This window comes from Populus nigra, chromosome 8 (assembly GCF_951802175.1).
Source record: "Populus nigra chromosome 8, ddPopNigr1.1, whole genome shotgun sequence".
Lineage (NCBI taxonomy): Eukaryota > Viridiplantae > Streptophyta > Magnoliopsida > Malpighiales > Salicaceae > Populus > Populus nigra.
Window position 1 is genome coordinate 9,184,513 of NC_084859.1, and position 24,985 is coordinate 9,209,497.

Here is a 24,985-nt window from a genome sequence, read left to right on the forward strand (position 1 = left end):
GGTGTGTTTAAGATTGGAATAGCAATTATAATTTAATATGTTTTTTATTTAAAAATATATTAAAATAATATATTTTTATTTAAAAAAATTATTTTTGATATAAAAATATTAAAATAATCTGTAAATATATATAAAAATTAATTTTTAACCACAAAAAATTTAAAATTAAAGGAAACACGGTTTACGCCGAGTTTCCAAACAAACCTAAGATCCAAATGGATTTATGGTTTGCAAGCGGGCTTAGGCATAAGCAGAAATCCTGGAACATTTCAGCCAAAAATCTACAAACATAGCGAACTTCACAGTGCTTCTGGTGCACAATCATCCATCTTTCTTTCGTCCACCTTACAAAATGGATAGCAAAGTTGATACATTCAAGGTCAAGCCAGGACAGCGGGTGCTAACTACTACATTGCAGCTCTCGAATTTTGTTTCAGCCATTAGTCCTTTGAAGTTATAACAAGCAGTCCCAATGCGCCAATAAGAATATACTGCAAGAAATGAAGGATGGTCATAATTGTACTATAGTGACAGTCAAACGCACAACAAATGGTGAGCATGAAACAATATTTTAGTTTTCGCAGATGATTGACAGAGAAACCATACCTTGATAATAGGCTTTTCGGTCATTATAATCGTTACCCAACCAACATAAGGTAAGAACCTGCAAAAAGGGATGCAAGCAACATGAAGAACCTGCTTGGTGCTATTGAGTTCAAATACCATGACACAAACCCAGTATTCAAACAGCCTGACTATCCTACAAAGAAAAACCCTGAAAAAAAAAGATAAAGTTACGGTCAAAATTTGTACCCAACAGCTCTGCCCATGATGTGATGCCGCTGAAGCCAGAGCTGCCCTTGAGCATACAAAAGCCTGTCATCCCCATAATTGTTATCTCCTGATAAAAACATCATTTTAGAAAATTAGGGATTTTAATAGAACAACAAGATTAACATTTTTGTAAGATCAATCACATACGAAACGATACAAAATTTGAATATTGAGAAGGATTATTTAATGGAACTCATGATTTTAACAGTTTTAATATCTAGAAGCAGCCAGCACCTTTTGTGAGGACATCAACTTCCCCAGTATCTTGCCTTTCATGGACCTGTGAAAAAAAGTAAATGTTATATGTAACTACATAATAGTTTGATGATAATTAACTAAATTAGAAGTGAAATTAACAATGAGAAAGATGGACTTTCAGTTTTCCCTCTTATTTTTATGAAAGAAAATGTTGATTTGAGATCAGGATAAGGAGGCCATATCAGCAACTATCCAACTTATATTTTATCTACCCTGGTAGTTTCTTAGCAAATGTAGGAAATTGTCAACATCCATTTCCACATACTTGAGATGTGTTTCACTGATTGGCAAACCAGGACACAGTCCTCCCACCCCTACTGTCACCCCATACACACTCTCACTTATATCGGCATCCAGAATGCATCACTTCAATTTTGTTGTCACACACAGAGTGCACTCAACTTATCCAAACATAGATTTCAGTATCAATATAGCATTAAACTAAATTGCAGTAAGATCAGCCAAATCTTTACCTTAATTACACGATGAACAATTGGAATTTCACGACCCTGGTCAATGAATAAGTATTTTCAGAGTTAGCATATTGGTGGGAAAAGTAGGTAGAAGCATGACAAAACACCAGCGGATATTGAAGGAAAAAATATTACAAGCATACAAAAAAAAATCAAAGAATTTCCACAAGCAACAAATGATATTTTAAAGTGCAAGATCATTACAACATGTATACATGTATTCAAACTATAGCCCCAAATAATCACATCAACTGAAACTTCAATGCTCAAACACAAAAACCATTTTTTAATTGCTAGATTTACATATTTCCATCTATTTGCCTTTTCACACCTGATGGTAAAAACTTGATAGCAGTTTTCATGAACGACCGACAAATTTTTGTTTCACAAATAGCAAATGATTTACGGTAAAAATACATTATTAAACTCTGTCACCTTTCATCCAATATAGAGGTAAAAGCAACATGGCAGTACTTATAAATATGATTTATGCAATTGTTCAATCAAATCGACAGTTCTTTCCCTAATCTCCAATCTTCATATAGCAAGCAAGTTCTATTTATTAGTAAATTATGTTTTAATGTCATAGTAATATTAAACTAAAGGAAACATGGTAACCTACATACAAGGCTTGAAATAATAGGAAAGAGAAAATTGTGTTAAGCTATCTCAAACCAGACTAAAGAGCCATAAATAAAAACACATGATAAACCTTCACAAAGAGAAGGCCCCTAAGAACCCAAACATGTTCCTCTGCTATCCATGCTGAGATGGAAAGCATATATCTCAAGTACAAGCAGCCTTGGACCTTCGTTTCTGTAAAATCAAAACCCAAATGCCAGCCACTATTTCCACTACTATCAAGCATACAACTTATACTATAATAGAGTTATAGTGTCACAGGAACCAAAACCTCATTTCAAAGTCATTGAAAAGAAAGCAGGCGATGGAAAACAGAAGGAAGCCTCAACAATTTACCCAAAAGCAGACTGAAAATACAACCAGGGATATTATGCAAAACAAAATATAAGAAAAATTAGAAACTTACATCAACATTAAAAACAACAATTTCTCCTGCACGAATAGGATCTTTACTCATGTGCAAAAACAAAATGTCACCCTGAAAAAAGAGATTATAATTAGTCATACAGTTTGAATAGTAAAAATTGTAGGAGTTTAAGTGCGATGAAATGTATTATCATCATCAAAACTAAAAAATAACAATTAAAGCATTAAGAATAACTTCCTGTTGCAAATATTTAGACAAAGCATTTTTATGATAATCTCCTAAAATATTCAAAATGGATTTTACTAAATCAACTAGCAAACTAAAGTTTGATGTTAAATTTCATTGCAAATATTCAGCAAGATCAGAGCAATTAAATACATAAATAACATGCAAATGATGTCCTGTAAGACTTCCAGTGCATCCAATTCAATTATTTACAAAATGTTGTTTATTTTGCCACTGTTTAAGCTTAACCCGAAGCATGGGTCAGATAATGCAAATAGTTATGTAGCTATGTATGGGGAAAGGGGTAAATTAAATATAATCAAGGCTGCTAGTATGAGATGCAAGGCACTTTTTGTCACCAGCAATTCAAGCATAGAGGTGCAATATAATGAACTTAAAAAATATTTTAGTCCCAATCATTTGTGCATCGTTAAAAAAAATGTAAATTTCTAATCAAATTTCTGCTTTTTCTAATGAAAATGAAAATCCTATGAAAAAGTGTGTAATTCTAGTGAAGGACATACAAATCATATTGTGCTAAGACAAAGCATTGGTAATAACAAATTGGACGTTGCACCCCTAAATTGTAAAATGGTGCTCAGAATCAAAGAACTTCAAAAGAGAAGGTAAAAACCACAAGAGGAATGCATGCAGATGGCCAAACATTCTGTCATAAAAGCCTCTGCATGTAAAACGTAACTGTTCACAGAAATTGACATGGTACTTTTTTACTTCTTCTGAAGCCTCCAAGAGACAAGGTCATTTAACAGAGAAACATCAAGCCTGAGGAAGAATTCAATCTCAGCTTCCATAATTGTGAAAACTTGAGCGAGTGATTCTGTCCTCCATGCTTGACAAAATAACAGAAAAATGCATTTCTCTTCCTTTTTTATTGTAACTGTTTGTGTATATTATCACATACTTAGAAAACGAATATGAGTGCAAAATGGGACAACATGACCAATTAAGGATCATCTTATACCAATAATAATTCCTATCATTCCCATGTTATTCTGCTTACCCTCTTGAAGCCAGGTTCCATACTTCCAGAAAGAACAACCACCACAGGAGATTCACTGCCAGTGATGCACATCAATGCCTTCCATATTATTAGCGCAGATGTAACAATCATTCCTGGAACCAAAAGCAGATGTCTCAAAACAACAGATATCCTAGCAGATAGAATACAGCCAGACCCCAAGTAAGAGTTCTCTAGAACTGCAGTTTCTTCTCTAATGGCAAACTGAATGTGCTTGAATATTTGAAATTCAATAATGCGAACTATCCAAAATCTCAAAGTGAAGGAGAGGTAACTTAACCATGTGCCAACGAATTACAAATATAACAGGAGTGCTTAATGTGTCCTAAACTGAATCATGTAGCGTAGTAATTAAGGAACTACAGTAGATCAAACATTAGAGGGCCTAGTTATTACCTGCTAGTTTTTGTGCCATGTTATTTGTTTTATGAAAAGATCTAAAGATTTGCATGAAGTAGTTCAATTGGGAACCAAACAAAAGGGGGGAATTTTGGACACTTGATAATGCCAACCACAGCCCGTCCCAAACTCAAATGAACAAATTATACTAGATTGAAACTCGGCTCAATTGTAACTGAAAATTGCATTGAACCATGCAAGGGCTAAGCATTTACATAAACAGATTGCAATCATTTCACAGTTTGTTTTCAATAAATGATTAAATGCCAAGCAACCAAGTAGTACAAAATCATAGTCAAACTCGAACGCTTAAAACCAACTATTCATTGAGAACATATAAAGACAAGACGGTGTCCAAAAATGAAAATTTTCTGGCCATTTTGCATCTTTGTATTCTATGGCATATTCATCTCTCTAAAAAAATAAAAATAAAGCTCACTTTACTGTGCAGTATGAGTCCAATGACTACACTAAGCACACTAAAGTTCAGTTTAAAGCCCCAATTCTTAAACCTTGGCAAAACAGCAATTCCCAATTAAAGTCCAAACCCTTCGCGGTATCATCACTGCCTGCCTAGCTGCCTCACCCACCAAATAACATTGCATGCACAATTCAACCATCCAAAGAACAATAATAAAAAAAGCATAAAATTAATTCACAATTCAAACTTTAACAAATGACCTAAACTGACGGCCTGGGTGAGTAGCTGCCGAATCTGGATCGATTTAACGGAGTCTACGGTGTCTCCGATCCAACCCATTTTCCTTTTCTTCTCTCTACTCTTGTGATTGTGATTGATTCTACCCTCTTCCTGTGATTTTAGGCTTTTCCAAGGCAGCGTATAGCCTAATTGAAACGTTTACTTGTTGGAAAATAGCGTTAGCAGCACTGCAGAGAAGCTTTCAACGACATCTCGGAGTTTTTATTGACTAAACGGCACGTCGGTAGAAAAATGGAAATTTTCCCACAATAAATTGGTTTCAAATCTTATTTTCCAAATATGGTGCTTTTGATCTTGTTTCCGTATACATTATTTTCTATATATGTCACCCAGAAAAAAGTAAAAAGTAAAAAATAAAAAATAGAATAAAGGGTAATGTATTTTCGAGAATTTCCACTCCTTTTGCCTAAACTTTCTATTTCAAAAACTATATTTTATATGAATTCTCATTTTAATTACAAGAAAGTCTCGAGCATATTAGGCACCTAGGTGCCTTTTTTATATTCTTTTTCATATTGTCTAATCTCCCATGATTTTTTTATTATATTTTAATTTTCTATATTGTTTGAATTTAATTTCAAAAAAACATGAGTTTCCTATGATTTGTGTAATAAAATCCAAAGAAAACCATGCCCCATTGGATGTATATGGAAAGGAGGTTTCTTGAAAATGTCACCCAAAAAAAGAACCTTGATAGTAGTTTATAAATTCTGCAAATGCTAAAAAGTGGTCTGGATAATATTGCAGAGAAAGGTCTCTCCATCCACGTGCCACTTTTTCGTCCTCTTCCAATGGAAAGGTCTCTCCATCCTCTACAAATTCTACTATTTTATTTAAAAAAAGTTAATAACTCAAAAATATATTATTTTTTCATCTTATTTTATTTGATAGGTTCATACACTATAAAATAATTTCGAATTTATTTTTATTGAAAATCATTTTTCTTAGAAATCATTTTTTAAAAAGAATTCACTTTCTAGCAAACAAACACAACCTTAATGTGAGAAAAAAAATATTATTTTGAGGTTTTAAAAATGAAAAACATATTAGTATATTTTACTTAAAAAATAATTAACAAGGTTATATGTGTAATTGTATTTAAAATATTTATATTATATGTATAGTCATTTTATAAAATAATATATATATACATATATGATATAATAATAAAAATTTCCACCATTATATTTCTTATATCTCATTATTTTATTATAAATGATCAAATAATTATATTTAATATTCTATTAGATAAACTAAAAAATTAATAGTTTATTTTTCATGGCATAACAAAACACTGAAAAATATTTTTTAATTTTTTTTTATGAGAGTGTCGGACATAATAAAAAAACTCACTTTTTAAGAATGCCTAAATAAATAGCAATTTGTAGTTATTTTTCATTTTTTTATGTCTAAAAAGAACTCAAAACTATAACTCTTTTGAATTTAAGAATTTTAAGAGGTTGAATTTAGTTATGCTACTAGATAGGTGGCCCGTTTTATGCCGCAGGTTGCGCTAAATTTTTCTGAATTTAAAAAAAATATCTAGGTAATGATAACTCAAGTTAATATGAGTTAACTTGACTAACTTGCAATACGGGATATGAAATAGAAATAACCCACTCTAAGAAAACAAAAAAAAATCACAAAGTTAAAGAATCAATAACCAAATATCAAGGATGAAATAAAAAAAATCAATTTTAAAAAAATTAATGTAAAAAAAAACTTGAGTTAATTTAACTGACCTGCCACCCACAATTTGAGATTGAGATAAAAAAAAATTAGATTAAAAAAACTAGCAAAAAAGAGTGAAGTTAAATAAAAAAATGAAAAAAAACCCAAGTTAATCCAGGTTAACTTGACTAACTCGTACTCAGTATAACCCCACATAAAGAAAAGTGAATAGATCATAAAGTTCAAGGACCATAAATTTAATGCTGAATTATGTAATTGAAAAAAAAATTCATAAGAAAAACATTGAAAAAAAATCAAAGTCAACTCAGGTTAACTCAACTAACCCGCTACTCAGGATAACCCATAAAAGTGGAATAAATAATAAAGCTCAAGGCCCAATAATATAATGTCGAATTATAAATATAAGAAAAATTCATTTTTTAATAAAGGACATAAAAAGAACTAAACTTAAATCAGGCTCTGATCGTTAGACCAATATTACGCTATAGAAAGGAAAACACAAAAAATCATGAATCCAATCATAAAAAAAATAAAAAATAAAATAAATAGTAATTAAAATAATGAGGATCAAATTTGGTATAAAAACTAAATGAAAGAAAATAAATAAAGACTAAATTGAAAAACAAAATAAATTAAAAAAATGATAAAAAAAATAGCAATCAAAAGGATAAGGAACATAATTGAATAAAAAATAAATGAAATAAAATGTGGTGGGGGGATTGAAAAAAAATAAATCAAGAAAAGAATAAGAAAATATAAATAAAACAAATAAGACCAAATTGAATATAAAAATTAAATAAAATAAAATGTCCAGGGATGAGATTGAAAAAAAAAATCTCAAGTTTCAAAAAGTATTAAAAATAAAATAAATAATAATTAAAAGAAGAATAAAATTAATAAAAATAGAAACTGAAGGATACTAAAGATTTTTGGAAGGATTGGCATTCATTTCTAAGCTGGGATAGATAAAAAAGAGAGGAAAAAAAAAGAATTCACCAGAACCCAACAGTATTTTTTCTGTGGGCATGCACCCCATCACCATGAAAAGAGCGACACATTGCTTCTAACACTGTCGTGGATGGTGAATTCTGGTAATCATATGACCCTTCACATTGCTGAATTTTAGTTTTTTTTTTTTTAGCTTTTAATGGTGTAAGCATAATTTTACTTTGCAAAAAAATATTGAAAAGATAAAAACAACCATGGATAAAAAGTAAATTTTTGTTTTTGTTTTAAGAGGTTTTTGTGTTAAAATAAATATGTAGATAAATTTAACCCTAATCAATTTTATAATATCCAATGAATTCTCTAGGAAAGATAATTTCACCCTCAAATACGCGTTTTGATTCTTTTTAATCGATGGCTTTTAGTTTTTTTTAAATACTCACAAACCTCAAAAGTAAATTAGAAAAAGAAAAAGAAATGTCTTTCATATATTTTCAAAAAAGAACAAACAAAGAACAAGTGAAACTATTCTTTCCTACAACATCACCCCAGAATAGAGCGTTGTTTCGTTTTTCAGTTATAATAATTTATAATGTTAAACATTAACGGCATGCTCGAGACAATGTTATATAATATAATAAAATTTATAATGCAACGTAATAGGATAATGCAATAGCTACTTCGGTTTCTAAAATTTAATCACATGTAATGAAGGTGCGACAAATTCACTGTGATTTTCAAAAAAATTATTTTAATCCACATATTTTATTTACAAATGCTCCCTTTTTGAAAATGTTCTTGATCCTTGTGTTTTATAAAAACTAGAATTTAAGTCTAATAATGAAAGACTTTTTACAATTAAATTCCTATATGATTGCTCTTAATCATGCAATGACCCATCATGTATATATAATGCTTGTAATGTAAAATATGTAATAAATCAATATTTAAAGAATTACACACACAACCACATATAAAAATATAATGGACCGTTATATACATGCATACATACCTTGAGGAGAAAAAAAAACTGAAATGGTAAAACCTACAAGTAAATTCCACTTTAAAATCATAATCTAACAATCCATTCTAATTCTTTTAGTTTTTCTCTCTGTTTTTTTTTTTTTTTTTTAACAATGAGCATTATACTGGGCTGACACGAGATGACAAGGCACCAAGCGGAAAGTTAATCGCACAATGCGAAGAAACAGGGGGCATAAACAATAAAGGAAATTTTGCACCTTATTTTGTCCAAAACTACTTTATCAAAAGAAAATAAGTACAAGAAAAACAAGAATCCAATCAGTGTAAAGGAGGCACACAAGTCCAGTCAGTGTAAACGACGCACACAAGTCATAAGATTATATCCCACAAGTCCACTTCCTCCGCCCCAACCGGGGGTGTCGAGAAATACAGAATCTTAAAACTCTCGTCCTTTATATGGCATTTCCTGTATGGAGAACAAAATAATCTACATGAGGTGACTGGTACCCGCTCCAGTGATCTAATAAGAGCACGGAATGGTAAGTTTTACACCATTTTCAAGAAAATAGTAATATATTCCTCAATTTTTCAACCACATTCATGACTAGTGATTTATGGGATTGCTTATGTTTCTCTTTTTGTTAATAAATGGAAATTGCTATTTTAGGCTTTTGTTTTTTTTTATAAAAAAAACAAATTATGAATACTGTTCTCAATTTCACTACATAAAGAAACCAGCTTCGGTGTTTTTTCTTAATAGAACACTAATTATAATGCAATATAGTAAAAAACAAGACACTTCTCTATCAAAATTAAAAGATCAGAATTTTGCTTACAGGCTGGTAGGTTGGCATGTACAAGACTTGCCTAGGGTGGCCAACAAGCATCTGCTGCCCAAACTGCAGTTATATGCATACAGCTAGTCATATATAATTATACATGTGTGTTCATATGTATACATGAACAATTTTACATTCAGAATGCCAGAATGCCAGAAATACAAGGTAGTAAATATTGTACCTGAGGTCCACCTGGATGAAAATATGCTTGCGGAGTTTGCAATGGTGCAGCCTGTGGATTAAATATAACAGGCTGTTGCCCATTGAATGAAGGTCCAAGCTGCAAATTCTTGGTAGTTAGTCACTTTTAATAAATGAAATTGGATGTGAAGTTCGAAAAGAACCACCCATAACACCTGTTGAATGCACATTCTTACATTTAAAAGACACAATCACCATCCCCAGAGTACTGAAAACATGCAGAGATATTATAATCACAACATTAAATCAAGATATCCAAGAATGATATTGGAAATCAGTTTTTCATTATTCACCAATATTTTAGAGTTCATTTGTAAAGGGGAAAATGCAATGAACCATACATCAGTTTTCCAACCACAGTGCGGAGACTAAAAATATATAATAAAGCATCACAAAAACCTAACTCTTCTTATATTTAAACTAAACACAAAAAGGAGAACAAATAAGCAATCAAGCAATCAAGTTATATCTTAGTAGAGGCAATAAAGTTATTTCAGTACTTACAATTCCCATAGGCATGCCATGCATATGTGGTAGATTAGAAACATTAGGTTGAAAATAGAAGGGGCCATCTGACATTGGGGAAGGGGGCCTAGGAGGCATTTGAGAAGGGGTGAAACTCTTGGCATTGGGATTAAGTTTAAATTCCTGATAACCGAAATAAAAAAATAGAAACAAACACCCAAATGTATTAGCCAAGGGCATGTTAAGAAAATAATCAAGGTACATATTTTTTTATTATTTCCAAACAAACCTTGGCATAAGGATTTAATGTTGATTTCTCAGAAGATAATGAACCCATTGATGAGCTTGGTGATAAACCAGGACCACTAGAAGCTAGCAAGGCACCTGCACAATCTGAATTAGATGAAGTGGAACTACCAGGTTGTCCACGAGGGTTCACAGGCTGCGTTTCTCCAGATCCTTTGACAGATGCTGCATCCTCTAACGGTTGGCCAGGGGGGCTAGCCTTTTCATTATTTTTTGGATAGACATTGGATGAAGGGGCATAAGCAGTGGTATTCAAGGATGGCCTCCCTTTATCAGATTCATTTTTCTTGCCATCCAGTAACTTGGAATCTACAGAAAATAAAAGAAAGATTGTTTGAAAGAAGATGAAGTTTAGAATTCATAAGTTCCATTAAAGTGAGTATCATACATTTCTACTCAAAATATGCGACACAATATCGGCCAGGTGCAGCTGGAAAAATGTAAGAGAGCAAACCCAACATATTTTATTAATGATTACTTCATTACAATATTTTCATAACTCAATTTATTTTTTGACAAGTTCGTACAACAACTTCATAATAAAAGTTGTTCATACTACAACTTAAATGATGGATGAAGTTAAGGAATAGCAGAATAATTGACTCACCTTCACCTTTTGGCAATTGAGCATCCTGAGTTAGCTGGAGATTACATGAACAGAGATGAAGAACACACCAATATTAGAGGCATCACAACCAAAGGCAATTAATAATGTTCTCTTTTAAGTTTTGAGCAGAAAATTTGTAAGTAATTAAAGTTTTACTGACTATCTGCTCTTCTACAAGCTCCTTGATGCTGTCAAGTTCTCCATGTTCATGATGCCGATCCTCTTGGACCCTATCGCAATTGTAGAATTCAAGAATTTAAAAAATCAACAAATTCATTCGTCCTCCCAAGAACAATTCTTGTGAAATGAGATGCAATTTAAGTTATCATTGAGGAAATACTGAATTAAACACAATAGTAAGAACCTGCTGTCACTATCTGAAGTGGAGAAACTTTTAGAAGGTTCTGATGACAGCTGTGCAGCAAGATCATGAGATCCTGGATGATGCAGATCTGCACAAGTACTTGATTGAGAACATTGTGCCTCATCCTTGGACAAAAAGAAACACAGAAATTCAATACAAGTACGACAGCAGGTAGTAATTCCTTAAAGAAGAATTAACATAAATCAAGACTAACTGCCAGGCAGGAGATGCATGAAAATAAATGACTATATAGTGCTCCAAGTAGAAAATATGCTGAAATTTTTTCTTTAGAATTACAAAGCAAGTCAAAAAATGCTCGACTTTGAAATACAACAATTTCTATATAAACTTAGTGATTATTTGAGGAAATACCAAGGAGGAGCTTGATAACACTCGAGGCCCATCATTGCTTTTTGCATGGCTCAAATCAGCCAACTTCTTAATGGAAGAGGCAGATGGCCCTCCAAAAGTTTCACTGTTGTGAGAATTCATCACTATATCATCAAGTTCTTCATACCCACCATCATCAATGGCTCCACCTCTATAGACTGATGAGTATCGGGTCTCCTCATCGATATTACAACTTTCATGAAGATTGATGCCTCTTTCCTGTTGGATGAAGTAGCAAAAGCAGTAAAAAAAATGTAAAGAAAAAATAAACCAAAATAGAAGCAGAAAATGACATTAGGGATAACCTCACCTCTGCTAAGTGAAGGTCGCTTGTTTCCTCCCACTCGATCTCTCTTGCTATCCTCACAGCTTCCCTTTCCAATTCTTTCATCCGAGGACCCCTCTCCAGCTTTGTTGTATAAAGTTCCTCGTCAAAGGTGCTTTTTACTCCAAACAGCATTTCATTTGTTTCAAATTGATCCCAGCCCCTAATATGCAAATAAATAAAAATAAGCATCAAATCAGTAATAAAAATTACATAAGGATACCACAAGATTACAACCACAAGGAGAAAAAATAAAGGATACTGATTTTAAGTCTCATGTATTAATGGAGAAAGGATAGGAGACATTTAACATGGGTAATATAAGCTAGATTTCTAAGATCTATGTTACACTGGATCCCTTTTCAATTATATATTTGTATCAACCACAGAAGGTTTAACCTTAGCCTTACGGTAACCAAACTTCAACACCTCTGTTTTTGTAAAGTTAACTGAATCCTGAAAAACCTAACCACAGGTAAGGATCAGGCACAACAGAAAATATGTCCACATGCTTCCCAAAGACATCTCTCAGGGGATGTAATCTATAGAAAGCAAGTTTTCAGAATAAGTTTTCTATGGTATCTTGTAGAACAATCCAAATTAACACTACAATTTTGATGAGTATAAATAGGGAGAGGATGAGAAAACATGATTAGAAAGCTGGAGAAAACAAATTCATTCACGAAAATACAAGCAGCTGACAGCAAGGTAAAGATTAGGCAGTTGAAATTCTACTGAACCAGAGAATATATTAAAGACAGTAGAACAATTACCAAGAAATTTGGGGAAAGAAATACTTATTATAACAACCTATTCCAATGGCCATCAAATATGTTCTCTGATTCAGGGCACTGTGGATCATCTTTGTCAGGGATCCAAGGTTCCAGCTCTCTCTCCGCTTCAACTTGTCGTGGTTGTGATATATGGGAGTCAATCATAATTTCTTGCTGCTTTGCATGTTGGGGCTCATTGGACATCCCATCTACGGTAACAGAGACATCCTGGCACCATATATCAGACAGCATACATAAACATCCATTTAATCTGACACAACCTAAACTTGTTCTCTACAACATTAACTAACAAATCACATGCATTTTTTTTCCTCTATTGTTCTTTGTTAACTTATCCAATAAATATCACCCCAGGTTCCATTCAGAACCACAGGTCAACAACTTGAAAATCAACTTCACTCAAGAGACCAGATTCAAACAAGCAGAATATGAAAGAAAGAAAATGTAGCAGAACCTTTCCAATAACTTGCACAACTTCTTTTCCAGGTAAAATCAAAGTCTTTGATGGAGCCTTGCTGACAAATTCTGCCTTTTGGCCTCGGAAAGAAATGTCCTTTATCAGGCGAGCCATTTTCAAAATTATAGCTGAAAGAGAAAAGCAAGAGAATGCTGAGAAGGAAATAGACTAACAGAAGATTCCATGTGAAAGCTGGGTATAATTTGAATCAATCTACAAAACAGCTAACAACATGAGTGAAATCTCTTCAACTAAACTAAATCAACAGAACTTACCAAATTCCTTTTCAACATTTGTTGTGTAACATGTTCCAGAGTATACAGATCCATTTTTCAGCTGGACTTCCACAGGATGCCCAATTAGACAAGTTGTTAAATATATGAGCCGTTCTCGCGAAGGACTCTCATAAACTCCAACTTTTCCCATCGCACCTATATCAATATTGTTAGAACAGAATATATAATCCAGAGTGACAAGTGCTTCAGGCCATGAGAGATTACCAGCATTACCCGATCTATTGGTATGTGGTTTTCCAGATTGCACCTTATTTTCAAACCTCGTCCCCCAATCCCTTTCAGCTCTCCGACGACCAAAACCATTAGCAGAAGATTTGGGATGCATAGCCTGTTGCAAATTCATCTCAACAGCAGCACCCTCTTCTCACAAACAAAAACATGTTTGAAATCAGTTCAGATCATTGGGATACAGTATGGCACCAAAGATGAGTGTAGATCCCTTGAAAGCACTTATAGACGCAGTAGCAAACAGATTTTAGGGGGGGAAGGTACATCAAAATTTCCAAGCATATGGAGGCAATATAAACTTAGATAAAGAAACATTAGAAATATAATTTTACCCATCCCTGACATGTTTGAAACAAGTAACTTGTCTAGTTACACGGGTACCATGCAGTTACTGATTTAGCACTTGCATAATAGACAAGATATTACCACGCTCCTAAAAGATGTGACAATTTTCAAGGGGCTAACTACATATGTGTTATTCTATTCATTTATTAATCTTAGCAATATGGGTTATTATCCGCATCATTCTTTTATATGCACCTTTAAATTAGTATATAACATATAGACAAGTGCCGATACACAACTTAGGAAAACTAGGATTACCCAATACCAGCAAATATATAGCTCATTTCCTCAAATCTAGAATAGCCTCGTGTCAACAAAAATCCCATTAGTTCAGTTCCTTCCCGTCGCTCTCATTTTCAGAATTCTTACCCCCTTACTTCCACTACTATTTCTACAGTCTTGCTCCTAATCTTATAAGAATGCATTCTAACCAGTCTCAACAGACAAAAGAAGGGCTGTATTAAAGTAACCCTAATGCAAAATCTGCTTATAGAACTATTATGTATGATTCAAAACTTAAGGCATTTAAATAATTCGAGTTTAAAGATATTGAAAGTGTGAGATCAAAGGAGAGAAACAAGTAATTAACAAAAGGATCGAAATTTACCTGAAATAAGCTTTAATTAATTGAGCTGTAATTTGCTTTTGACGCAGCGTCGACGACTCGAGTGGTTGAGATCAGATACAGTTAGTGGAAGGATTGGACTCGGTGAGTTAGGGTTTTTTTTTTTATCACAGACCATAAAATAGGAGGCGGGGGTGCATATGCATGTATTAGCGATGGGAAGTGAGCGAACTCGGTCTGATCGAGAGAGAGAGAGAGAGAGAGAGACCGTATGAGAGAGAGAGTTACGGGCGTGTGTTTTTTAAAGAGAACGTGAAATATATATATAGAGAGGGCGATGACAAATTAAAAATTGAGGAAGAATGGTCGGTATAACGCTAGAGTGGCTCTTCCTTTACTTTTAATAAGTCTCTGTGTATCGACTTGAAACTGATCGATCATCCAGTTAAAAACTTGAATTGATCTGCTAATTCAGTTGATTCGCATCTAACCTGAGTTTTCAACTCATTGATTTTTTAAAAATTTTTATTGATTTTTTTTTTAAATAAAATTTTTTAGCACTGACCCGAGTTGACTATCCAAAATTGTAATCTTGACCTTGACTTGCTTGTTTTAGCCACGTTTTCAAGTTAATTTCAAGCATTAGAGATATGTTTTTAGATATTATGATTTTTTAATTAATAAATAAAAAGATAGTGTTTACTTTCTAATAAAATAAATTAATAAATATATAAACCAATAAATTAAAATGGAATTGTTAATATTAATTAAATATTAAAGTGAAAATTTAATCTTCTTAATAAAAACAAAAGATAAATACACATACAAATATTTAAATTTAGATTTTATTTTATATGTTTTTATTTATTTTATCTTAGAGGTTAACTTTGGTTGTTAAGAACAAATAATTTTTATTTTTATAAATATATCAGATAAATAAAGTTTTTTTCGTATAAAATTTAAAAAATTAAAGAAAATTATAATAGTCTTTTGAAACATTATGAAATTTAAAAAAAATTTAAAACATTAATTATTTTTTAAATAGGTGAACTAAATAGTTTAAAAAACAAGAGAGTGGGTATTAATTAAAATTTAAACAAAAAAATAATGCAAAGTAAAATAACAAAATAAATAAATAAAAGAGGGAGTATTAATTAAAATTTAAATAAAAAATTTAATCAAAAGTATTTTAAGAAAAAAATAAGGCCAGACCTGTTTGAATTTTTGTGTGTGAAATGCTGTCGGCTTCATTTTTTTAAGAAAAAAATAAACAATGACGGATGATTTATAATCCTTTGCACCATTTTCAAATAGTTTTTGGTGATTAAAAAATTAAAGTTTAAGTTTTAATATTTATTTTATAATTTATTTTTATTTAAAAACACCTGAAAGATATCTTGGAAGCTTTTATAAATTCATTTTCGACCCAAAATAGCTTTATAAAACAAAATTTAAATGAATAAAAAAGAAATTTTAAGAACTTTATTCTATTTTTTTTTAACATGATTAAAGAACAATATAATCTCCATTAAATTCTGTTTAAAAAGACAAATTTATCAACAACAAAATCAATATTTTTGATGGTGGGGAGGTGGATTTTTTTTTTTTTTTTTAATCTAGGTGCGCCGCCCAAGCATAACTTCATTGCATCATCTGCAGCTGTAAAAACAGTAGCGTCATATCAGAATCCTTGTCAGCATTCAATTTAGTGCTAGAAATGGCTCCATATATGCAGCCACCACAAACTCCATCGGGGACGAATGTGGATTTCCAAATTACGAAAGGTGCTAAGTTTGTTTTTCTTATATTCAAAGATATTCAGAGATATTCAAGTAGGTTTTCAAATCCAAGAAAGACATTCTGAAAGCAGAAATAAATGGCGGTTTAATTCTCACAACAGGCAGAATTTGCTACATCTTCAATCATCCAATGTGGGAAAAATGTCAGATTCACAGAACAGCTTAGAAAAGCTGTAGTAAAAATTTGAGAAAAAAAATGAAAATCTGTTGACGAGTCGAAGCAACGAATCCACCAAAAAAGAAGTGCTATCTAATGATCTTGATTCTTGACAATTATTCGTGTTAGCCCTTGTGGAGAATAAAATGTTACAAGAGATTCAACACTTCTGATATGAACCAAAGAAATCCGAAAAGGTATACAATCCTTTTGGTAGTGATTTCGTGATTTTTCATCTACACTACTAACAATTAAAAACCTACAGAACCAGGACAAGTTACCTGAGTTTCCATTACTTCCTTTGAATACATCGCTTTCATTTTTAAGAGCACCAGTAGAAGAATTATACAAATGCAATGAATGAATACTAACCTACTAATAATCAAGAGCGAGAAACAACAAAAGTAGCAGCTGAATTCAGTTTAAATCCATTGATCCATCAACTTATAACCAGCTCTGCTGCTTCCTTCACAATTACTTTGAAAGGAGAAATCAACAAGCTTCGATTTCATTGCCTACCCTGTCTTCACGTACCGATGTTCAGGACAAGCACAAGCACACAGAACGTCTGTCAAGAGTGAATCACTTCCGCTGTCTTCAAGCCTCATACCTCTGCACAGACAAAAAATAACTAAGTTTCGGCCAAACTTTCTTCAAATAGGAAACAGAGACTGCCAAATTGAGTGCGGGTCTCACAACGAAATGAAAAGAGTACGAGTACAGATGAAGAAAATATTGGGGTCACATTACAGAAGGTTGCAGACTTTGTTTTTCTTTTAAAAAAAATTGAAAGGATATTAAGAGGAAGTTGACAGCTAATAGGAATGCCAAACCAACAGGCATAGGGCAGCAGCATCTTGGAAACATAGACCACAAATCTGACAGTAAATGAAAAGAGCATGACATCAAAATGAAGGGTCCAATACTGTTAAAAACCCATCCCATGAAGATTGACATCATCCACAACATGAATATGGAGCCAGGAAGGCGTGGATGAGGCCTAGTATTGTTGTAGCTATGGTCCAGAGTAGATATTGCCACAAATGTCCAAAATCGAATACAAGAACTGGATGAACAGCAAGAAGCAAAAGAAAAATGCACTCTCAAAAAGAAAACTTTTGAAGCCCACAATAAGAAGGTACATACCACTTGCAATCACAGTTGTAGATGGATCTTCTCAGACCACTTAAATATATCTGAATGAACTTGATCACCCCCCAACTCTTCTCCTGTAGCACCAGCTGCCACTCTCATTATATCCTCAATCAAAGCAAAGTTTCCCATTATATCAACGTGAGCACCACTTTGGGTGCCCCGACCTTCTAACAAGTTTGTTGGAGGAGAATGATCGTACTCTCTAATATACATTCGACTTCCTGAAGGGTTGAATCTTGTTTTCCCACGCCAACCTTTAGCACACATGAAGCCTGAACTTAAAACAGGAACAGTCTCGTCCCCATCAACAGTATAGACTCCACCTTTCAGACAGCTGTCTTCAAATTGTTCATCAGCTGATGAATCAATCTGAAATGGAATAGCACACTCAGCTGAAGGAGATAACTTGTAAACATAAGATCTTTCGGTTGGTATGCCCACTCCATAGAGGGAAAAAACCTCCATTTCTGGGGCATTGGGCAATCTGTCAAACCAGAGTGAGAAGTTATCAGCAATCGATATGAAGACCTTGTATAGACAGCCATGATTAGGCCACTCAATCAAGTAATCGAACATCATTCAAAAGAAATGAAAAAGATAATGATCCAGGAGGCTTGCTAGTAGAAAACATTTGAAATGGAATTCAAAAGAGGTTGTGTGACAACAAGGAAAGAAAAAAAATCTTAGATATCAAGAACATAATGCTGTACAGGGCATCTACAACAATTGCATACTGGCATGTTATTAAAAGAACTGCATGTTTATAAAAAATCTACATCAGATAATTTCCCATGTTTGAACTTGATAGTGTCAATTTGGCTTTTTTTGTGGTGCAATAGTTATTCAAAATTGCCAAATTAATTCATAGGATTCATATCTCTCTGCACCATACACACTGTAAATCAGTATAAAGTTGAACCATCAAAGATTTGACTTTCTTAAGAAATCTAGCTATTTATGCTCACCACATTTATATATAAAGCATATACCTGATGAAATGGGAGTGTATGAAGCACTATGACTAAATGCCATCATTGAATATATCACAAAACTATTGCCAAGAAGACTAACATATCACAGTTTCCATAATTGACTGGGCAGAAAGATCCTCACTTTGTCTCCAAAGGGTTTGACCAATATTTGTAGTGCTGGTATTTTGGATCGTCCAAATCATCAGCAATTCCATAAGAGAAATGAGCACTGCCACGCTCCATCATCTTTGGGGCAACAAAGTGCAGCAGATCTAGAATAGATCCAGCAGTATAAACCTTATATTCTGCAACAGCTTTAATACCTCCAAATCCCATGTCATGGTACTCCGTCCACACGTCACGACAGGAGGTGTTTGCAATGCTTTGACCTTTAACAGCATCCTGCATGTTAAGATAACAAATAATGTATTTAATGAAAGAATTGGAGCATTCATTAATTTTCTTAAAGCTAATTTTGATGTGTAAAAGCACTGAAACTCAGAATGAGAGAGAGATTAGTATATCTTTAAAGATACAGCCATCTTTTCACCAATTTAGGAAACAGATAAACTTACCCTGAAGTCAATCCTCTCAATGTCAGATGAAAGTGCCTCAGCTACATCCTTCCCAAAGGATATGATCCTTCCATAATTGGCTCTCTTTATTTCAGAGATCTTTCTTTCTGGGCCATCTTGGCTTGCTTTCTGTGTGTCAGTGTTTTTTTGCTTTCTCTTAATAGGAATATATCCTTCCTCAGGTGACCAGTCAAGATCACCCCAAATGGTGGCACCACCTTTTGGAATCATTGACATGGTTGAATCCCATGTGCGAGACATCCTCATTATATGTTGCAATGTCTGAAAGCCAAATAAATCTTTGTCCAAGACACCAGGTGCAATGGCCCTGCAGAATGAGGCATGTTACAGAAAATTCACTATATACAAGATCAATGCTGGTATACATATAAATTAAGATCATCAGTCCAGATAGTTGAATAAACTGTGTTAAGTATGTCCATAAGAGCAAGAGCCTCTAGAGAAGCAATAGCATGACCAACTGTCCTTAAGTATAAAAGTTGAAAAGAGCTGAGTATAAAGCAACAGAGATATTAAAAATTTGACCAAGGAAAGAAACCCAAATCTCATATTTTGCAAGTATAGTGGTTCCCATTAAAACTGTAGCAGCGACTAGTCTCTACCAAAAAAATTGTGGACAATTATATCACAATGTGAAAGTTTATGCCTTTAATAAATAAAAGACCAGGCATTCAAATCAGTTATGGTTTGTACTTGAGAAAATAACTAAGACAGACAATGTATAGAAATTAGAATGCGAAAATATGCTACTCAAAAACCAAGAATTCAAATGTCAGTGCAACAAAAAAAAATAACTTCCTCGGAACACCACTCATAGCAGAATACTATTTTTGCGCATAAAAAATGTTTCTCCCAGTTAACATGCATTGCCAGTGTTTCAAGTTATGGATTAGGGGAATTTTTGTCCAAGCTGTGTTATAAAGTAGGCTATTGGAGTAACACCTTTAGGACATCTTGGAATGTCATCAAGGAACAGACTTTGACAGAGAAATAAATGGAGTTAAATAGGTAGTATTATTATGGTCATGCTCTATGGGGAAAATGTTTGAGATGATGTAATTTTTCTCCAAGTTATGATTTCCCTGTCTGAAGATTGTTTACTGTTTTCCCTGTGTAAAGATTGTTTATCGGGCCTAGCAAGTCATACTCATCTTTAAACAAGCCATAAGAAGCTTACTACTCATTAACTACAGTAGAGTTAAACTAGATAACCTGGCAACTGCAATATCCTTCGCTTCAGCAGAGAAAAGTCCAGAGACAGCTTTTGGAACGCCTAAAAATGGTCCACCAATATTCATCACTGCCTTGATATGCTTAGCACACCAATCTGGACCACCACCACCACCCATTGGAGCTGGTGCCTCCACCCACTTCATAAAATGCAGAAAGTACAAAGCACCCATGGAATGTGGTATAATTACTGCCTTGTTCCCACCATTTGTTGCAACCATGAGTTCAATATTACTTTTTATGCGGCTTAAAGTTTGGTCACGGACCTGATTAATTGAATTCAACGAAAGTAGCAAGTTCAAAAAAAAAACCACCAGCATATACAACACGAACGATAAAATCAAGTTCCTAAAAAAGAATAGAAGAAAACCTCAGTATTCTGAAATGAAAGTCTCCAATCATATGATGCCATGTACATTGTCTTCTCCTCGTATCCAATGCGTGCCAAATTAGCAATCAAAACTGCCCATACAAAATATCCTGGAGCAAAGTAATCAGCAGCCACAAGTCCACAGACAGGCCTGACCCTTATACCTGGAGGATCCAATCCAGTCTCATTGTCCAGTGACATATGTTCCACCCAGCAGAGAGGCCTATAAAACATCCAAGAATAAAATGAAGAATCAGCTGACGAAGCATGAAAGGCATGTGTGGAGCTTCATAAGTTCACAGACAACTAACAATGTGAAAGCTGGCAATGATATATAGGCTGAACCAGAAATGTTGTGCACTAGGAATTTCTTTAAGATTATTGATCAAGAAAGCTGTTGTCTTTCTCTTTCTCCGTGGTGTAGCATGTAGAGTATAAGCTCCAAGCTAGCCAGGAGAGGAGCAAGGTCGTTTACTCAATGTTCAGTTAAAATGATGAAACATGACTATTTATCATTGGAACAATACCACTAAGAAGCAATTTTAATTGACAACAATTCACCATCTTCTTCCATTCTACATCTAAAACACCAGTCTTGAAAAAAGGAAAGTCATTTAAAAATCTAAAATAGACATCAAGATTTCCATAAATGGAAACAAGTTGACAAACAACCAAGAACCAACTTTCTTTCTCGCCATTAAACTAGCAAATTAATTTGTCTACTCAACAACTGACCACATTTCTTCACATGATAGTTACATCACACAAAATCAATCAGCAATATACTCACGTCAACTCTACTAAAAGCTTGAAAAAAGGCACACAAAAAACTAAACCAATGACAGCCAAAGCCTAATAATAACACTTATGAACAAAACTCACGAAACATTTAACAACTAAATGCCTCTAAATTCACAAACCCCGGATTTTATATTTGGCAAAGAAATGTATAAACTCATTGAATCAACAAACCAATTCAATTTCCATGTCAACAGAGAGTATTCTATCAACAGTAAGTCGAAACAAAGGAACAACCACCAATCATCCATACCTTCTATAAACTTCACCAAAAGCTCCACCCCATAGCCTTTTCCTAAACAATCCATCAGCACACTGATGCCCTTCCCACAGCTCAAGCCCTCCAGTAACAATCCCAGGAACAAAAACCACAGGATGCTTTGCCTTCAACCCTTCTTTCCTCAACTTGACACCAGGTGGATCAGGCAAAGGACCAGTGATTGCCTCAGTCACATATTGAGGGAAAGAAGCAGGCATAACGTTGTAAAGAAACAATAAAATCCACCAAGTTACGCATATGCACCCAACAAACCAGCAACAATTGTCTAAACATGTCCATTTTGGTTTGGATTTTGTGTAACTCTTCTTTGCGTGTTTGTTTTTAGTATTGTCTTCCTCCTCCCCCTCCTCCTCCCCCTCCTCTCTTTGCACTGGGGTTTTACTGGGTTCGACAGGTTTTCGGCGACGAATTAAAGCCATTGTTTTCCGGGTTTAATTTGCTTTAAAAAAAAAAAACCAGAGAGAGCATAGAAATTGAAGAGAGCGAAATTAATACCAGAAATAGACCGGCAGTTGGAGTTAAACTGAGAGGCAGCCAAATTAAAATTGACTTTGTTTTGCGTCTCTGTCTTCTATTACTATGAAAAGAGAAAGAGAGCTGTAAAGTCTAGAACAGAATAAAATTTGTTAACTTTTTTATGAGCGCATAAAAAGGATCACCGATTCTCCTAGAACAAAAATAATAAAAGCCTGTTTGAAGAACCTGTAGTAGTTATTTTTAAAAAATATATTAAAATAATTATTTTTTATTTTTAAATTTTAATTTTAACACATTAAAATAACATAAACAAATTTAAAAAAATTAATTCTAAAAAAACATTTTTGCACCGAAAAAAAGAGAGTTTAGATTGTCTTTTTGCGTTTTCTTCAACTTCTTCTGCTAATGCTATGAATGAATACTATTAAAGTTTTTTTTTTTATTTGAATATCCTTATATTCTTTTAAAAGGTGAAATTAGTCCTCTTCTAATAAATATGATTTTTAAAAATTAAACTTGTATTTTCATCTTTACAAGGATATAATAATATTTTTTACCGCTAAACTAACATTTCATTAATATTTTATTTTATTTGTTTAAATAATAAAATATGAATTATTTTATTTTTCTCTTATTTAAATAAGTGGAAATCCCAAATTTCAATCGCTGATTTGTTTTTTTTTTTTTTGAAACTAATGAAATTTTAATATGTCACATCTTAGAATATATTTTTTTTTAATTAAATGATTCTTCTAGTACAATGTAAACAGTTAACTTTGGTGATGGAGAAGTGGGGGAGGAATCCTCCTCTCAAAATCAATTTTTTTTTACTTGCTTTATGAGATAAAACGTTCTCATAAAAATAAAATTTGAATATGAATATATTTATATTTGTGTAACAATAACCACTTTTAAATAGAATTATGTTCAGTTACTATGGTTGATTGAAGGCACATAATAATTATAGTGTTTTTAAATTTACCACTTGATGAGATGAGATTTATGATATATAAAATATAAGTGATAATAATTCATAATCATTTAAAAATGGTTTTTTCATCAAATAGATAATTCCTTTTCTTCTCTAATATAACAAGATACTTTTATGATTAAATTTTTATTTAATTATTCATAATTATTGCAATTACATGTAATTAATTAAAATTTTTAATGAATAATACTTATTGGAATACAATTTTTTATATGATTAACTTATTGAATTACAATGTAACTATATCATTCACAAATTGTGTAATTATGAAGTTACTAGTTAACTAACATGATGGTATAATAAAGTAAGTGTGCCTTTTGATAATGAGGTGTCATATATTTTTGTAAAAATATTTTTTAATTGAAAATGTTTTAAAATAAATTTTTTTATCAGGACATTAAAATCATAAAAATATACCTAAAAATTATAAATTTAATATTTTTTTTCAGGTGAAAAACAGTTTAAAAGTACTTTAAAAAACTAGTTCAACTGCAAAAACAAACACCCCCTTATATAAATGAGTGTGTTTGTTTTTGCGGTAAAAAAACGCTTTTGAAAAGTTTTGAATTTGTTTTGCTTCAAATTAATTATTTTTATATATATTTAAATCATTTTGATATATTGATATAAAAATGAATTAAAAAAACATTATTTTTATGTATTTTCAAGCAAAAAACATTTTAAAAAATAACCGCTACCACAATCTCAAATACTACCTTAATGACATGAAACCTCAAGAAACTATAATCCTAGTGTGTTTCAAACAACTATGAAAAACAAGAAATTTTTTTATTATCAATAAATCTAAAAGGTGTAGGGAATTCATTGTGCAAAATGAATTGTGAATCCCCTCACAAAACATTATGAATGTAATGTTCACAATGTTTTTTTTTTTTTACCATCCCTTTTCTTTTCTTTTTATTTAGTCCTTATTGGACCAGATTATAGGCTAATTTAGACTAATCTGTTAGGAGAGAATAAGATTGAAAGACAGGAAACCAAAGTAAAAAGTGAGAAATGGGTGACCTTTTAAAACTATATGGTAAAATACTTATTTTGCCCTTAAAAAAACATAAAAAACAATCAATTTGTGGTAATTTAGTGCTTTCATAATGGTTCATTTAACCTTCCAAAATTTAAGGGGGTAATTACATCCTTTTGTTTTATTATGAACATTTTTTTTTTAGTTTAACATGGTCAGCTTGCGCACACCTCGACTAATCTCACAGGTCAACTTATTTTATTATGAACATTGTAATAGTTTCATAGTGGTTTATTTGGCATTCCAAGATTTAAAGGGAGCAAGTACATTGTTTTGTTTTATTATGAATAATGTAAAGATTCTTATACCTTTGAATTCAAAATATTTTAAAGATTACATTCAGGTGCATTTTCATCCT

The 24,985-nt window shown here is 32.6% G+C and overlaps 3 protein-coding genes across 9 annotated transcripts; all 3 read right to left on the minus strand.

Moving 5' to 3' along the window:
* Positions 1 to 125: 125 nt before the first annotated feature.
* LOC133700603 (uncharacterized) lies at positions 126 to 5,234 on the minus strand. Its single transcript, XM_062124178.1, has 8 exons — positions 4,919 to 5,234; positions 3,821 to 3,933; positions 2,614 to 2,685; positions 1,566 to 1,601; positions 1,069 to 1,114; positions 814 to 901; positions 607 to 664; positions 126 to 491 (listed from the first exon to the last, which is right to left on the minus strand). Exons 1-8 carry the CDS (start codon positions 4,995 to 4,997, stop codon positions 441 to 443), a joined length of 543 nt encoding a protein of 180 aa, XP_061980162.1. The 5' UTR covers positions 4,998 to 5,234; the 3' UTR covers positions 126 to 440.
* Positions 5,235 to 8,812: 3,578 nt separating this feature from the next.
* LOC133701909 (polyadenylate-binding protein-interacting protein 3-like) lies at positions 8,813 to 15,182 on the minus strand. Of its 7 annotated transcripts, none has more exons than XM_062126096.1 (15): positions 14,804 to 15,182; positions 13,828 to 13,983; positions 13,603 to 13,758; positions 13,325 to 13,455; positions 12,887 to 13,077; positions 12,062 to 12,239; positions 11,734 to 11,970; positions 11,362 to 11,486; positions 11,158 to 11,227; positions 11,004 to 11,031; positions 10,374 to 10,699; positions 10,124 to 10,267; positions 9,600 to 9,698; positions 9,416 to 9,478; positions 8,813 to 9,099 (listed from the first exon to the last, which is right to left on the minus strand). In XM_062126096.1, exons 2-15 carry the CDS (start codon positions 13,964 to 13,966, stop codon positions 9,067 to 9,069), a joined length of 1,920 nt encoding a protein of 639 aa, XP_061982080.1. In that variant the 5' UTR covers positions 13,967 to 13,983; positions 14,804 to 15,182; the 3' UTR covers positions 8,813 to 9,066. The 7 variants fall into 7 exon arrangements, with proteins under 7 accessions (XP_061982080.1, XP_061982077.1, XP_061982081.1 ...); XM_062126093.1 differs by having other exon boundaries at positions 10,998 to 11,031; positions 13,828 to 13,986; positions 14,804 to 15,180; XM_062126097.1 differs by having other exon boundaries at positions 10,998 to 11,031; positions 13,837 to 13,983; positions 14,804 to 15,179.
* A 1,622-nt stretch (positions 15,183 to 16,804) lies between these two features.
* Positions 16,805 to 22,769, minus strand: LOC133700636 (phospholipid:diacylglycerol acyltransferase 1-like). Its single transcript, XM_062124221.1, has 7 exons — positions 22,091 to 22,769; positions 21,040 to 21,262; positions 20,652 to 20,935; positions 19,419 to 19,746; positions 18,986 to 19,245; positions 17,864 to 18,356; positions 16,805 to 17,329 (listed from the first exon to the last, which is right to left on the minus strand). Exons 1-6 carry the CDS (start codon positions 22,534 to 22,536, stop codon positions 17,873 to 17,875), a joined length of 2,025 nt encoding a protein of 674 aa, XP_061980205.1. The 5' UTR covers positions 22,537 to 22,769; the 3' UTR covers positions 16,805 to 17,329; positions 17,864 to 17,872.
* Positions 22,770 to 24,985: the final 2,216 nt, after the last annotated feature.

Bases quoted from the DNA above. Each gene is read 5' to 3' on its own strand.
- LOC133700603 (XM_062124178.1), bottom strand. From the start codon at position 4,997: ATGGGTTGGATCGGAGACACCGTAGACTCCGTTAAATCGATCCAGATT. The intron at 1,602-2,613 runs GTAAGTTTCTAA...TTCATTGACCAG, and splicing joins TTGTTGTTTTTAATGTTGAT to GGTCGTGAAATTCCAATTGT. The intron at 665-813 runs GTACAAATTTTG...CCCTTTTTGCAG, and splicing joins ATCATGGGCAGAGCTGTTGG to GTTCTTACCTTATGTTGGTT.
- LOC133701909 (XM_062126093.1), bottom strand. From the start codon at position 13,966: ATGAATTTGCAACAGGCTATGCATCCCAAATCTTCTGCTAATGGTTTT. The intron at 13,759-13,827 runs GTAATCTCTCAT...ATATTGATATAG, and splicing joins CAATAGATCGGGTAATGCTG to GTGCGATGGGAAAAGTTGGA. The intron at 10,700-10,997 runs GTGAGTCAATTA...TATTTTCTGTAG, and splicing joins TCAATTGCCAAAAGGTGAAG to ATTCCAAGTTACTGGATGGC.
- LOC133700636 (XM_062124221.1), bottom strand. From the start codon at position 22,536: ATGGCTTTAATTCGTCGCCGAAAACCTGTCGAACCCAGTAAAACCCCA. The intron at 19,747-20,651 runs GTTATCTAGTTT...CTCATTCTGCAG, and splicing joins AAGGATATTGCAGTTGCCAG to GGCCATTGCACCTGGTGTCT. The intron at 18,357-18,985 runs GTGAGGATCTTT...CTGGTTTGACAG, and splicing joins TCAAACCCTTTGGAGACAAA to ATTGCCCAATGCCCCAGAAA.